Raw genomic sequence first — 12530 nt, 5'->3', positions numbered from 1 at the left:
TGTTCCCCTTGGGGCACAGGATTCCAACCTCGCTGGGGCCGAGGGAGTCCCAGTCCGAGGTGAGGAAGGAGGACATCCTGAACCGTCTGCTGGGGACGTGGTGAGAAAGTAAGGTTTCAGCGCCATGAAGCCGTTTTCTCCAGAACTGCTGAAATTCAAAGAAGTATAGAAGGTCCAACGGTCTTAGAGGCAAAGGAAAAGCCTCACTTAAAAATCATTTCATTTTTTATGGATTTGATTTGGCTGTGCTGGGTCTTCCTTGGAGCTCACAGTCTCCTCTAGCTGTGGCCCTGGTCTCTGGAGCTCAGGCGCTCAGCAGCTGTGTCTCGCAGGCTCTGTTCGAGGCAGCAAGTGGGATCTAACTCCCTCACCAGGGATGCAACCCCGGCCCCTGATTTGGGAGCTTGGAGTCTTAGCCAATCGATCACTAGGGAAGTCCCACCTCCTGGTCTTAAGAAGCGAATTAAGAAGCTGAATGTTTTGAGTGTGGCCCCGATAGGAGAGGCTACTTACTCAAGTTTGCAGGGTGGGGTGAAAAATTAAGAAATCTAACTGAGGTCCGCTGCAACTGCTGCTGTCTAGATTTCCGAGACGGCGGTTTTCCGGCACAGCTCCCGGGTTCAGCCCCGCGCTGGAGCAGAGCCTTTGCTCCTGTCCTCGGGACGTTGTGTTCTGGTGCGGGGAGACGTTGCTTCTCTTTGTTCCAGAATTAATAATAAGGAGTAGCAAAGTCCCTCGCTTGTTAAGCATTAAACGTGTGCTGGGCTCTGAGACTTTGTGCCAAGGGAGACTTCAGCTAGTTCCTCACAAATCTCTTCTGTTGGCGGGTGTTTGTGGCAGAAGTGTGACTTCCAGTCCGTGAAGGTCCCCTTTGGGGGATTAAAGTCAGGAAGGGGGCCCGATGGAGGCATCTGGGCTCCTGGTGAGAGTGCCTCCATCACATGGTGCGTTTCCTCTGTGACAATTCCCCGAGCAGTCTATGACACAGTGCAAGCAACAGGCTGCATCTTAAACACCCTTAAGTAAAACTTCAAATGAAATAAGGGAACTGGTCTCACATTCCTTACTATGAGCTCGTGGGCGATTTTTTTCCCCTTGGCCAAGTAGCTCTGGGAAACAACTCTTCCCAGAAGTTTATCATGTTGCTGGCTAATGACACCAGCTGACCTTATTGGGCATTGTGACCGCTGACTGAAACAATCCTCCTGGCCTGGACCCCATGGACTTGGGGGAATACGTGAAGCGGGGCTAGCCTTCCACGCTCCCCACCAAGGGAATTCTTCAGTGTAAAATCCAGAGATCAGGTTTCTGGGTCCTGGAGTTGCCCAATACCCAGACCCCCAAGTCAGGTAGATAAGCTGGGGGTCGGGTCCGTTGGCCCCGGGAGATAACGGCTGAGACCGTTACTCTGCAATCAACCCAGAAGTGGCCTCTCAGACACTTCTCTGTCTGCAGGGCCCCGGGGAGAGCAGAGCAGGGGCAGGCATCCAGGCCGGTCAGCCTCGGGGCGCCCTGTCCCTGGTGCCCTGAGCACTGGACGGCTGGGCAGGAGGGCAGGAACAAAGATGCACTGTCCCGCGAGGGTACCCCAGAGTGAGGCCCCACCCGACGGGGCCACGGGCTTGGGCCCGGGACGTCTGGCAGGATCAAGCCTCAGCCCTTGCTGGCCTCTCCTCGGATTGCAGTGAACGTGGCTGGAACTTGATCAGTATTTAGACATTTTGTTCATCACGGTACTTCGGCGTTTATTCTGATAGTTAAGAAAAATTTCACGAAATATTTATTTATCTTGATTACTGCATACTTCTGAGTCCCCTGAACTTTTGCAGCTGAGGCCGGTGTCTCCCTCGCCGCCCCTCACTGCTCGCCGCCCCTCACTGCTCGCCGCGGTGGTGACACAGAGCTGGAGGGAGACGGGGAGTCCGGGTGAGCAGGAGGGCGGCCCACGGAGCGTCCGAACGACCTTGTAGGAAGGTCTCCATCCCACCTGCTGTCTCCTTGCCAGCAGATAGGGCTCAAGGCTGGGCGAAATGGCCTGTTGTAGATCAGTGGTCCTGAAAGGGGCAATTTTACTTTCCACTGTTATTTGTAAATGTGTGGGGCATATCCTGGTGCGTGACTGGGGGAGGCACGATTGACTTCCAGTGGGCAGAGAGCCAAAGATGCTGTGAAGCTTCCTATGAGACACAGGACAGATCATGCCCCCAGCCTCCAAAACAGAACAATTTGACTCCCGGTAGGAAAGATACGAAGGCTGAGGACCTTGATCTAGAGCCATGGCATGAAGGAAAGAGCATAAAATTTTCACACATTAAGAGAAAGAGATGGAGAGACAGGAGAGGGAGAAACAGGAAGAGAGTGAAGAAGGGAAAGAGGGGGACAGACAGAGACAGGGAGAGAAGGGTTTCAGTCTCAGAGGCTTAGTACCCCAGCTCCCCCACCTCCCGCACAACCTTGGCAAGTCACCGGCCCTCTCTGAATCTCATTCTTCACATCAGTGATGTCGGGCTGATGGCACATTCTCCTGGGACCGAGGTTAGGAAGGTGAGGATTCGGGATGTGCCGCACAGGAAGCAGGCACACATGGCCCACACCAGAGCTCAGGAGGCCGAGCCCCCCGAGCCTCCCCCTCCTCCCCCTGCTCTCCCTGCTCCCTGGATCCTCCACGGCATTTGCTGGAAAACTGACCCAGGGAAGGCTGCTTCTGGGACTGAAGAGGATTGTTCAGACCTGGACCCTTTAGGGCACTGATGAAAATTCAGTCTGGACAGCAGTCATGGGGGCTTCAGGAGCATACTAGGGTGTTAGGGCACTTATGTCCAAACAGGAGGCAGGGCCCTCATGTCCCAGCAGAGAGCAGGGCCCAACGGTGGGAGGACTGAGCCAACCTTTTATCAGGCCTGCTGTCCAACCCCCGAGCCTGGAGCAATCCCCCTGGCCTCTTCCCACTTCCCCAAAGCCCGGTATAAGGGCAGCTTCTGTGTGCCAACAGCCAGAGGCTGAGAGCGGAGGCTTCAGACTCTCAGGAGGCAAGTGTCCCTCGGTTTCCCCGGGAGGACAGTTCCGGGGCTGGGAAGAACCTGGGCTCTGTATGGGACATGCCGGGGACTCTGGTCCCTTGCCCAATAATGACCACGGTCCTGCCCCTCCTGAGTGTACCTGTTCCTGCAGGGATGCTGGTCTGAGCTGCGTGCTGTCCCAGGGAGCAGTGAGGCACTCTCAGAGAAAGGGACTTGAGCTGACGAGCCCCTGTTCTTCCCCTGATCCTCCAGCTCGGGGTCTGTTCACTGGGGGACAAGGAAGCTCTCCACTTTGCCCTTCAATCTACCAGTTGAGCAGACCCTGCCTCTCCACTGTGTTCCAGGGACCCTGCAGACACAAGGCAAGTCCCCAGGAGGCAACGTGGAGCTGTGTGTCTGTCACAAGACTGCAGGGACATGAAAGGCTGCCTGCTCCTGCCCCTTCTCCTGCTGGGGACAGTTTCTGCTCTCTACCTGGGTGAGTGCTCCCCTTCCCTTCTCAAACATCTTCCTCTCTTCTTTCCTGCATCGTTTTTCACTCTTGCGGGTCCAGGGCCATAGGCCCCTCTGCAGTTGCCCCAGCCCCTCTCTTGTTAGATTTCTCCTGGACCCAGAGCTGTGACCTGAACTTTCCCCCAGGGCTCCTTTGCAAGGGAAAACACCCCCTGTGAAGATGAGGGCTTCTCACATCTCTCACTCCCAAATAACCCACACGTGGTGTCAGCTGGCATCAGGTTCTCATGCAATTGTGTGTGTGTGATGCAAGAATTCTGGCTCATCCAACTCCCAAGGGACCATTCCCATCTTTGGTTCCAGAAGGGGTCCCTAGGAAGAGTGAGTGGAGCCATCAGAGCTGTCCGTGGTCCTGGAGGAAGGTGGTACCTGGTCTGATGGTGGGTTATTTCTTTTTGCAGAGAAGGATGCCTCCCATATGGGCAGTCCGCAGACACAGGCAGACCTGAGCCAGGATCTGGAAGGCTCAGGGGGGCAGGAAGGAGAGCTGGCTCTGAGTGGTGAGGTGCTTGATTCGGGGGGAGAGCAGGCCGAGGACGCCCATGATGATGAGGGGGATTCAGACCCAGATGACTTAGATGAGGATGTGCAGTGCCCCAAGGAAGAGGAGACAGTGCGACTTCTGGGGACGCCTGCATGCAAGAGCTGCCACTACCTGATGGTACAAACACCGAACATATTTAGGAAAGCTCAGGTGAGTGGCACGGAGGCTGCTGTGTTGGTCTGGGTGTGGGGGAGACAGAGTGGATCCAACCTTCTGTTCCCTATTATTTAGACGAGTGGTTTCCAAGCATAATATGCATCAGAATGTGTTAGTTACTCAACCGTGTCTGGCTCTTTGCAACCACATGGAGTATAGCCCACCGGACTCCTCTGTCCATGGAATTCTGCAGGCAAGAATACTGGAGTGGGTTGCCATTTCCTTCTCCAGGGGTTCTTGCATGACCCAGGGATCAAACCTGGGTCTCCCAGATTGCAAACAGACTCTTTACCATCTGAGCCACCAGGGAAGTCCCAGGACGCATCAGAAGTCTGATTAAAACGCAGGTCTCTGGAGCACATCCCCTCAATTTCAGGTTTAGTAGATCTGGGGTGTAAGGGTTTATGTTTATAACTCATTCCCAGTTGATGTTATTGTTGGTCTGGGGACTGCACTTTGAGACCCACTGGGTTAGATAAAAAGCTTTGGGGTGAGGTGCACCTGTGCTAAATCCTGGAGCTGCCTTCATCAGCTGTTTCATTTGGACAAGTCGCTTCACCTTTCCGGGCTCCTGTGTCTTCACGTGTAAGATGGCAATGCATGGTCCCACACAGGAGCTGCAGAGAGGCTTAGCTAACACATGAGAACTCCTTTTGTTCCCACGAACTTCAGCACACTAGGCTCCCCTGTCCTTCTCTATCTCCCGGAGTTTGCTCAGATTCATGTCCACTGAGTCACTGAGTCTATCTAACCACCTCATCCTCTGCCGACTCCTTCTCCTTTTGCCTCCAATCCCTCCCAGCGTCAGGGTCTTTCCCAATGAGTCAGCTCTTTGCATCAGGTGGCCAAAGTATTGGAGCTTCAGCTTCAGCATCAGTTCTTCCAATGAATAGTCAAGTTTGAATTCCTTTAGGATGGACTGGTCGGATCTCCTTGCAGTCCAAAGGACTCTCAAGACTCTTCTCCAGCACAATTTGAAAGCACCCGTTCTTTGGTGCTCGGCCTTCTTTGTGTTCTAACTCTCACATCCACACATGACTACTGGAAACACCGTACCTTTGACTAAAGGGACCTTTGTTGGCAAAGTGATGTTTCTGATTTTTAATATGCTCTGGGTTTGCCATAGCTTTCCTTCCAAGAAACAAACGTCTTTTAATTTCACGGCTGCCGTCACCTCCACAGTGATTTTGGAGCCAAGAAAAGAAACTGTCACTGTTTACACTTCATCCTCTTCTGCTTCCCATGAAGTGATGGGACCTGATCCCATGATCTTAGTTTTTTGAATGTTGAGTTTTAAGCCAGCTTTTCCACTCTCCTCTTTCACCTCATCAAGAGGCTGTTTAGTTCCTCTCCACTCTCAGCCATTAGAATGATATCATCTGCATATCTGAGGTTGTTGATATTTCTCCTGGTATTCTTTATTTCAGGTTGTGATTCATCCAGACCAGCATTTCACATGATGTATTCTGCATACAAGTTAAATAAGCAGGGTGGCTATAAACAGCTTTGTCATACTTCTTTCCCAATTTGGAACCAGTCAGTTGTTCCATGTTCTGTTTGACCTGCACACAGGCTTCTCAGGAGGCAGGCAGGTGGACTGGGACTCCTGTCTCTTGAAGAATTTTCCACAGTCCTTTGTTGTGATCCATATAGTCGAGGTCGTTAGCTTAGTTAATGAAGCAGAAATGGGTGTTTTCTGGATCCAACAGATATTGATGGTTTGATCTGTGCTTTCTCTGCCTTTTCTAAACCTGGCTTGTACTTCTGGATGTTCTCCAGTCATGTACTCTTGAAGCCCAGCTTAAAGGATTTTGAGTTTCACCTTGCTGGCATGTGAAATGAGGGCAATTGTATTGCAGTTTGGACATTCTTTGGGACTGCTATTCTTCCCCTGGTGGCTCAGACGGTAAAGCGTCTGTCTACAATGCAGAAGACCCGGGTTCAATCCCTGGGTTGGGAAGATCCCCTGGAGAAGGAAATGGCAATCGACTCTAGGACTATTGCCTGGAAAATCCCATGGACAGAGGAACCTGGTAGGCTACCGTCCATGGGGTCGCAAAGAGTCGGACACGACTGAGTGACTTCACTATTCACTATTCTTTTGAACTGACCTTTTCCAGTCCTGATCACTGCTGAAGTTTTTTCAAATTTGCTGCCAAATATTCTGTGCACGACTGAAGCGACTTAGCAGCAGCAGCATTCTGTGCGGCACTTTCGCAGCATCTTCTTTTAGGATTTGAAATAGCTCAGCTGGAATTACATCACCTCCACTAGCTTTCTTTGTAGTAATGCTTCCCAAGGCCCCCTTGATTTCACCCTTAGGATGTCTGGCTGGAGGTGAGTGACCACACCATCATGGTTGTCTGGGTCATTAGGACGTTTCTTTGTGTAGCTCTTTTGTGTATTCTTGCCACCTCTTCTTAATCTCTTCTGCTTCTCTTAGGTCCTTACCGTTTCTGTCCTTTATGGTGACCATCCTTGCAGGAAATATTCTCTTGATATCGGCAATTATCTTGAAGGGTTCTCTAGTCTTTCCCATTGTATCGTTTTCATTGATTTCTTTGCATTGCTCCTTAAGACTCAGGGACTTGCAAGAAACAGTGAATTTTCTACCCACTATTCTCTGTGCAGAGCATCTGCAGGAAGTGCTACCGAGGCAACCTCGTCTCCATCCACAACCTCCTCTTCGATAATCGCATCTCGCGCTGGGCCAGAAGGATCAAACAAGCAAAGGTCTGGATCGGCGTCATCATCAAGCTCTGGGTAAATGAAGGGCCAATTTCCTGGTATCAGAAGGCCTTTTGTTGCTGTTGTTGGTTTAATACTGTAAAATCAATTCACTCTCTTAAAAAAGATTCTTATTTATTTATGGCTGCGACGGGTCTTTGTTACTATGCAGCAGGCTTTCTCTGGTTGCAGCGAGCAGGGGCTGATCTCCAGTCGTGATGCTCGGGCTTCTCACCGGGTGGCTTCTCTCCTTGCACATCATGGGCTCTAGGGTGCAGGGGCTTCACAGTCGCTGTCAGAGGCTCTAGAGCCCTGGGTCAGTAGTTTTGGCTCTCAGGGAATCGAACCCATGGCCCCTGCATGGGCAGGCAGCTTCTTCACCACTGCACCACGAGGGAAGTCGTGTCTGAGAGCCTCAAGGGACCATCTGCCCCCATCGAGCCTCATCCTGGCCCGGAAGCTGGCTTGTGCTGACTTAGGAGACATGATGACTGAGCGCTTCTCTTCCTCACCCGTGTTCAGGGGCTTCTCGCTTGCAGTTTAAATCTGCCATGGTGGATGCACTTACACCAGAGAAGTGGACAATTATTACAAATCACATTTCTTTCTTCCCTCTGCCTCATACCTTCCACCAAAGCTGAGTGTTAAACATTCATCGGCAAGTCACTGGAGTCAGGAAGTAGAGTTCATACCAAGCTCTGTGCGTTACTGGCTGAATGCCTGCCTCCATATTTCGGTGTCCTCATCTCTGAAGGGGTCCTTCTCTCAGAGTGACCTGGGGGCTGTGCCTGAGTAAGCGCTGTCAGATGTGGTCCCGGGACCACAGTATCAACATCACCTGGTACTTGTTGAAATACAGGACCCTGGGCCGCACCCCAGACCTCCTGAATCAGGATCCGCGTTTCCACCAGATCGCTAGGAGACTGTCTGCTCAGTGAAGTCTGAGAAGCCTGCTCTGTGTGAGAGCTGGAAGCGATGTTTGCTGTTACGTGTCACTGCCTGAAAACGCTCAGGCGTGTGTCTGTACGGGGGTTCCTAGCCAGGTGACACAGTGAGAGGAGATTATAGACACAGTGTCCAGAAGGGATGCTGAGGGGACTTTCAGGAGCCCCAGCACCTGTCTTCCTGGACCTCCGCCCTCTGACCCAGCCTCTCTCTTCTCTAGTCCATATACAACACATTTCGCTGGACAGATGGGAGTCGCTGGAATTTTGGATACTGGGCCCGAGGGCAGCCTGGGAATGGGAGAGGCCACTGCGTGGCCCTGAGCACCAGAGGTGAGGTGGCCAGGCGCCCGGACAAGGCGGAGGGGTGGACTCGCACACACACCCCTTTGAGCTGCACAGACACACCTCCCCTCACACCCTCCCCCACTAGAGAACCCCACCCTGTGTGTGAGCAGGGCTGAGGGGCAGGGATCCTCAGAGCCACAGGGAGGGGTCCTGGACGGGGCTGGGGGCTCTGTGTCCTCCAGACTCAGCGAGGCTCCTTCCCTTCCTCTGACGGGACGGTGACAAGGAGCGAGTGTGGGACAGACGGGAGGGACAGTCGGGAACAGGAGGTGTGGCCGTGGGACATGGGAAAGATGTGGGAACTAGGGCCAGCTGACAGGTGCTTCCCCAGCTCCCAACAGCACGGCTGCCCGACGTGCGGGAGTTTAGAAGAGGGGCAAAGACCACACGGGCTGCAGGCAGATGGCCGAGGTCCACATCTGGCTGCATTCGCTACTTGTCTGCTGAGATCAGGGCAGGTTACCAATCCCACTAAGCCTCAGTTTTCCCATCTGTGAAATGGGAGTGCTGACAGCCCTGACCTCTTGGCGTCACTGTGAGGATGAAAGGACAGTCCATAGGAAGCCCGTAGCACACTGCCTCTGCAAGGGAGGAGATCAGTGATCGTGGCTAGCTGGGACATGGGGAGACATATGGCCCTCAGGTTGGCAGGCAAAGGTCAGCTGAGAGGCGCCTGGCCGGGCACTAGGGGACAAAAGGCAACACTCAGGTGAACTGACATTACTGTGCTCTCTGCCTGCAGGGGGTCACTGGCGACGAGCTTCATGCAAGTGGCGGCTGCCTTTCGTCTGCTCCTACTAAGCTGGAGGCGGGAGACCCTGCCTCCCCGCCTCGCCTGCCGGGTCTCACCCTTGGCCCCCTTACCCCCCAGCCTCCCTGGGTCATAAAGCCACGTTCAGACAGCATCTCCTGACTGTTGTCTCCTTGCTGCGTGTTGTGGAGGAGTCCTCTGGGTTGGAGAATCCTGGAAGCCTCGTTCTGGCTTTGCAGGCAGGGCGGGGGGACTTTGAGAAGCAAAGCTGCAGCGGGCCTCCTGCTGGCGGGGCAGGAGCGGGTGGCACCGGGGGATTTCACTGCAGTGGCCCCTGGGGGCAGCGGGGACCGGGCGGGGGTCACACTCCAAAGGGCCCCCCAGGGTCTGGTGGAAGAAGGTCCTTGTTCACACGGTTGGGGGGATTGGCCCTCTGTCTTCGGATTCAGCAAGGCATGTGGGGTGTGGCCGTAAGGGGTGGCATTCCAAGTGGAGGTGACGAGGGGGACTGGAGGGCTGGTTGGAGCCGTGAGTGCCCCCTGGGGTCACCACATCCTGGAGGAGAAAGGGGTCTCTCCCGGGGTCGCCCGCTCCTCCAGCCCCTGTGCGGTCTGGCCTCGGGGATCGGGCCCTCTTTAACGCTCTCCTCGCTGTCTGTGCTCAAAGGCCCCAGCTTCTAGGACTGCTGCCCCTTCTCTCCTTTCTCTGGAGAGTCGCTGTCATCCTTACGCCCAATCCTCGGTCCTTGGTCCCCTCCTTCCGGCTCTTCAACTTGGGGCAGATTCAGTTTTTCATCTCAGGAAATCTCAGCCTTCCGCTTTGCTTTCTCCACTTGACTCCTTTCTATTGTTTCTGGGGTCAGAGTCACAGAGCCACCTTCCTCCCTGGCCACCGCCCCCCCCCCCACCCCGTTTCAGGATCTCTGCACGTAAAGGAGCAGGGACTGGGGAGCAGGCCTTGCAGGGACTCCTCAGGACACCTGGGAGCCTGCAGTCTTATTCTACTGTGACATTCTCAATGCTGTCCTTTCTGCAAGATGCAAATGATGACCGCATCTTTTGCTGTGAGCTCACTGACTGTTCTGGGCTAAGCATTTCCTGTGCATTACGTCCTTTAATCCTCATAACACCCCCATGAGGTATGTGTGCGGTGCATCCAGATCTCAAACGAAGAAAGTTAGTAGACGATGGAACCAGTACCACCCCTCCACTGTCTGACCCTAAGTTCATGCCCTTAAGCACCTGGGCCTCATGTGGGAGCCTAGGTTCTCCTAAGGGTGAGTGTGTGGGGTAGGGGTGGTGACGTCCATTCAGTCAGTTCAGTCACTCAGTCGTGTCCAGCGTTTTGCAACCCCCTGGACTGCAGCATGCCAGGCCTCCCTGTCCATCACCAACTCACGCAGTTTACTCAGACTCATGTCCATCATGGACCATCTCATCCTCCATCGTCCGCTTCTCCTCCTGTCCTCAATCTTTCCCAACATCAGGGTCTTTGCCATGAGTCAGCTCTTCACATCAGGTCGCCAAAGTATTGGAGTTTCAGCTTCAGCATCAGTCCTCCCAGTGAACATTCAGGACTGATCTCCTTTAGGATGGACTGGTTGGATCTCCTTGCTGTCCAAGGGACTCTCAAGAGTCTTCTCCAACACTACAGTTCAAAAGCATCAATTCTTCAGCACTCAGCTTTCTTTATAGTCCAACTCTCACATCCATTGATGACCACTGGAAAAACCATAGCTTTGACTAGATGGACCTTTGTTGGCAAAGTAATGTCTCTGAGTTTTCATAAGCTGTCTAGTTTGGTCATAACTTCTCTTCCAGGGAGCAAGCATCTTTTAATTTCATGGCTGCAGTCACCATCTGCAGTGATTTTGAAGATCTCCAAAATAAAGTCTGTCACTGTTTCCCCATCTATTTGCCATGAAGTGATGGGACTGGATGCCATGATCTTAGTTTGCTGAATGTTGAGCTTTAAGCCAACTTTTTCACTCTCCTCTTTCACTTTCATCAAGAGGCTCTTTAGTTCTTCTTTGCTTTCTGCCATAAGGGTGGTGTCATCTGCATATCTGAGGTCAATGATATTTCTCCTGGCAATCTTGATTCCAGCTTGTGCTTCATCCAGCCCAACGTTTCTCATGATGTACTCTGCATATAAGTTAAATAAGCAGAGTAACAATATACAGCTTTGACTTACTTCTTTCCCTATTTGGAACCCTTCTGTTGTACCATGTCCAGTTCTAACTGTTGCTTCCTGACCTGTATACAGATTTCTCAAGAGGCAGGTCAGGTGGCCTGGTATTCCCATCTTTTTAAGAATCTTCCACAGTTTATTGTGATCTACACCAAGGCTTTGGCATAGTCAGTAAAGCAGAAGTAGATGTTTTTCTGGAACACTTGTGTGCTCTTTCAATGATCCAACAGATATTGGCAATTTGATCTCTTGTTCCTCTGCCTTTCCTAAAACCAGCTTGAACATCTGGAAGTTCATGGTTCACGTATTGCTGAAGCCTGGCTTGGAGAATTTTGAGTATTACTTTACTAGCGTGTGAGATGAGTGCAACTGTGCGGTAGTTTGAGCATTCTTTGGCATTGCCTTTCTTTGGGATTGGAATGAAAACTGACCTCTTCCAGTCCTGTGGCCACTGCTGAGTTTTCCAAATTTGCTGGCATATTGAGGGCAGCACTTTCACAGTATCATCTTTAGGATTAGAAATAGCTCAACTGGAATTCCATCACCTCCACTAGCTTTGTTCATACTGATGCTTCCTAAGGCCCACTTGACTTCGCATTCCGGGACGTCCGGCTCTAGGTGAGTGATCATACCATTGTGATTGTCTGGGTAATAAAGATCTTCTTTTACAGTTCTTCTGTGTATTCTTGCCACCTCTTCTTAATCTCTCCTGCTTCTGTCAGGTCCATACCATTTCTGTCCTTTATCGCGCCCATCTTTGCATGGAATGTTCCCTCGGTATCTCCAATTTTCTTGAAGAGATCTCTAGTCTTTCCCATTCTGTTGTTTTCCTCTATTTCTTTGCACTGATCACTGAGGAAGGCCGTCTTATCTCTCCTTGATATTCTCTGGAACTCTGCATTCAAATGGATATATCTTTCCTTTTCTCCTTTGCCTTTCGCTTCTCTTCTTTTCACAGATATTCATAAGGCCTCCCCAGAAAACCAGTTTGCCTTTTTGCATTTCTTTTTCTTGGGGATGGTCTTGATCCTTGCCTCCTGTACAACATCACGAGCCTCCTTCCATAGTTCTTCAGGAACTCTGTTTATCAGATCCAATCCCTTGATTCTATTTCTCACTTCCACTGTATAATCATAAGGGATTTGATTTGGGTCATACCTGAATGGTCTAGTGGTTTTCCCTACTTTCTTCCATTTCAGTCTGAATTTGGCAATAAGGAGTTCATGATCTGAGCCACAGTCAGCTCCTGATCTTATTTTTGCTGACTGTATAGAACTTCTCCATCTTTGGCTGCAAAGAATATAATCAATCTGATTTCAGTGTTGGCCATCTGGTGA

The 12530-nt window shown here is 51.8% G+C and overlaps 1 protein-coding gene across 1 annotated transcript; it reads left to right on the top strand.

Annotated features, from left to right (window-relative positions):
- Positions 1-3437: 3437 nt before the first annotated feature.
- LOC128060840 (proteoglycan 3-like) lies at positions 3438-9053 on the top strand. Its single transcript, XM_052653206.1, has 5 exons — positions 3438-3498; positions 3935-4227; positions 6865-6996; positions 8126-8237; positions 8995-9053. Exons 1-5 carry the CDS (start codon positions 3438-3440, stop codon positions 9051-9053), a joined length of 657 nt encoding a protein of 218 aa, XP_052509166.1.
- Positions 9054-12530: the final 3477 nt, after the last annotated feature.

Source organism: Budorcas taxicolor, chromosome 15, assembly GCF_023091745.1.
Source record: "Budorcas taxicolor isolate Tak-1 chromosome 15, Takin1.1, whole genome shotgun sequence".
Classification (NCBI taxonomy): Eukaryota; Metazoa; Chordata; class Mammalia; order Artiodactyla; family Bovidae; genus Budorcas; species Budorcas taxicolor.
Note: the sequence above shows the minus strand (reverse complement) of the source record. Positions and strands in the feature narration are given on the sequence as shown.

Bases quoted from the DNA above. Each gene is read 5' to 3' on its own strand.
- LOC128060840 (XM_052653206.1), top strand. From the start codon at position 3,438: ATGAAAGGCTGCCTGCTCCTGCCCCTTCTCCTGCTGGGGACAGTTTCT. The intron at 4,228-6,864 runs GTGAGTGGCACG...TTCTCTGTGCAG, and splicing joins ACATATTTAGGAAAGCTCAG to AGCATCTGCAGGAAGTGCTA. The intron at 8,238-8,994 runs GTGAGGTGGCCA...CTCTGCCTGCAG, and splicing joins CGTGGCCCTGAGCACCAGAG to GGGGTCACTGGCGACGAGCT.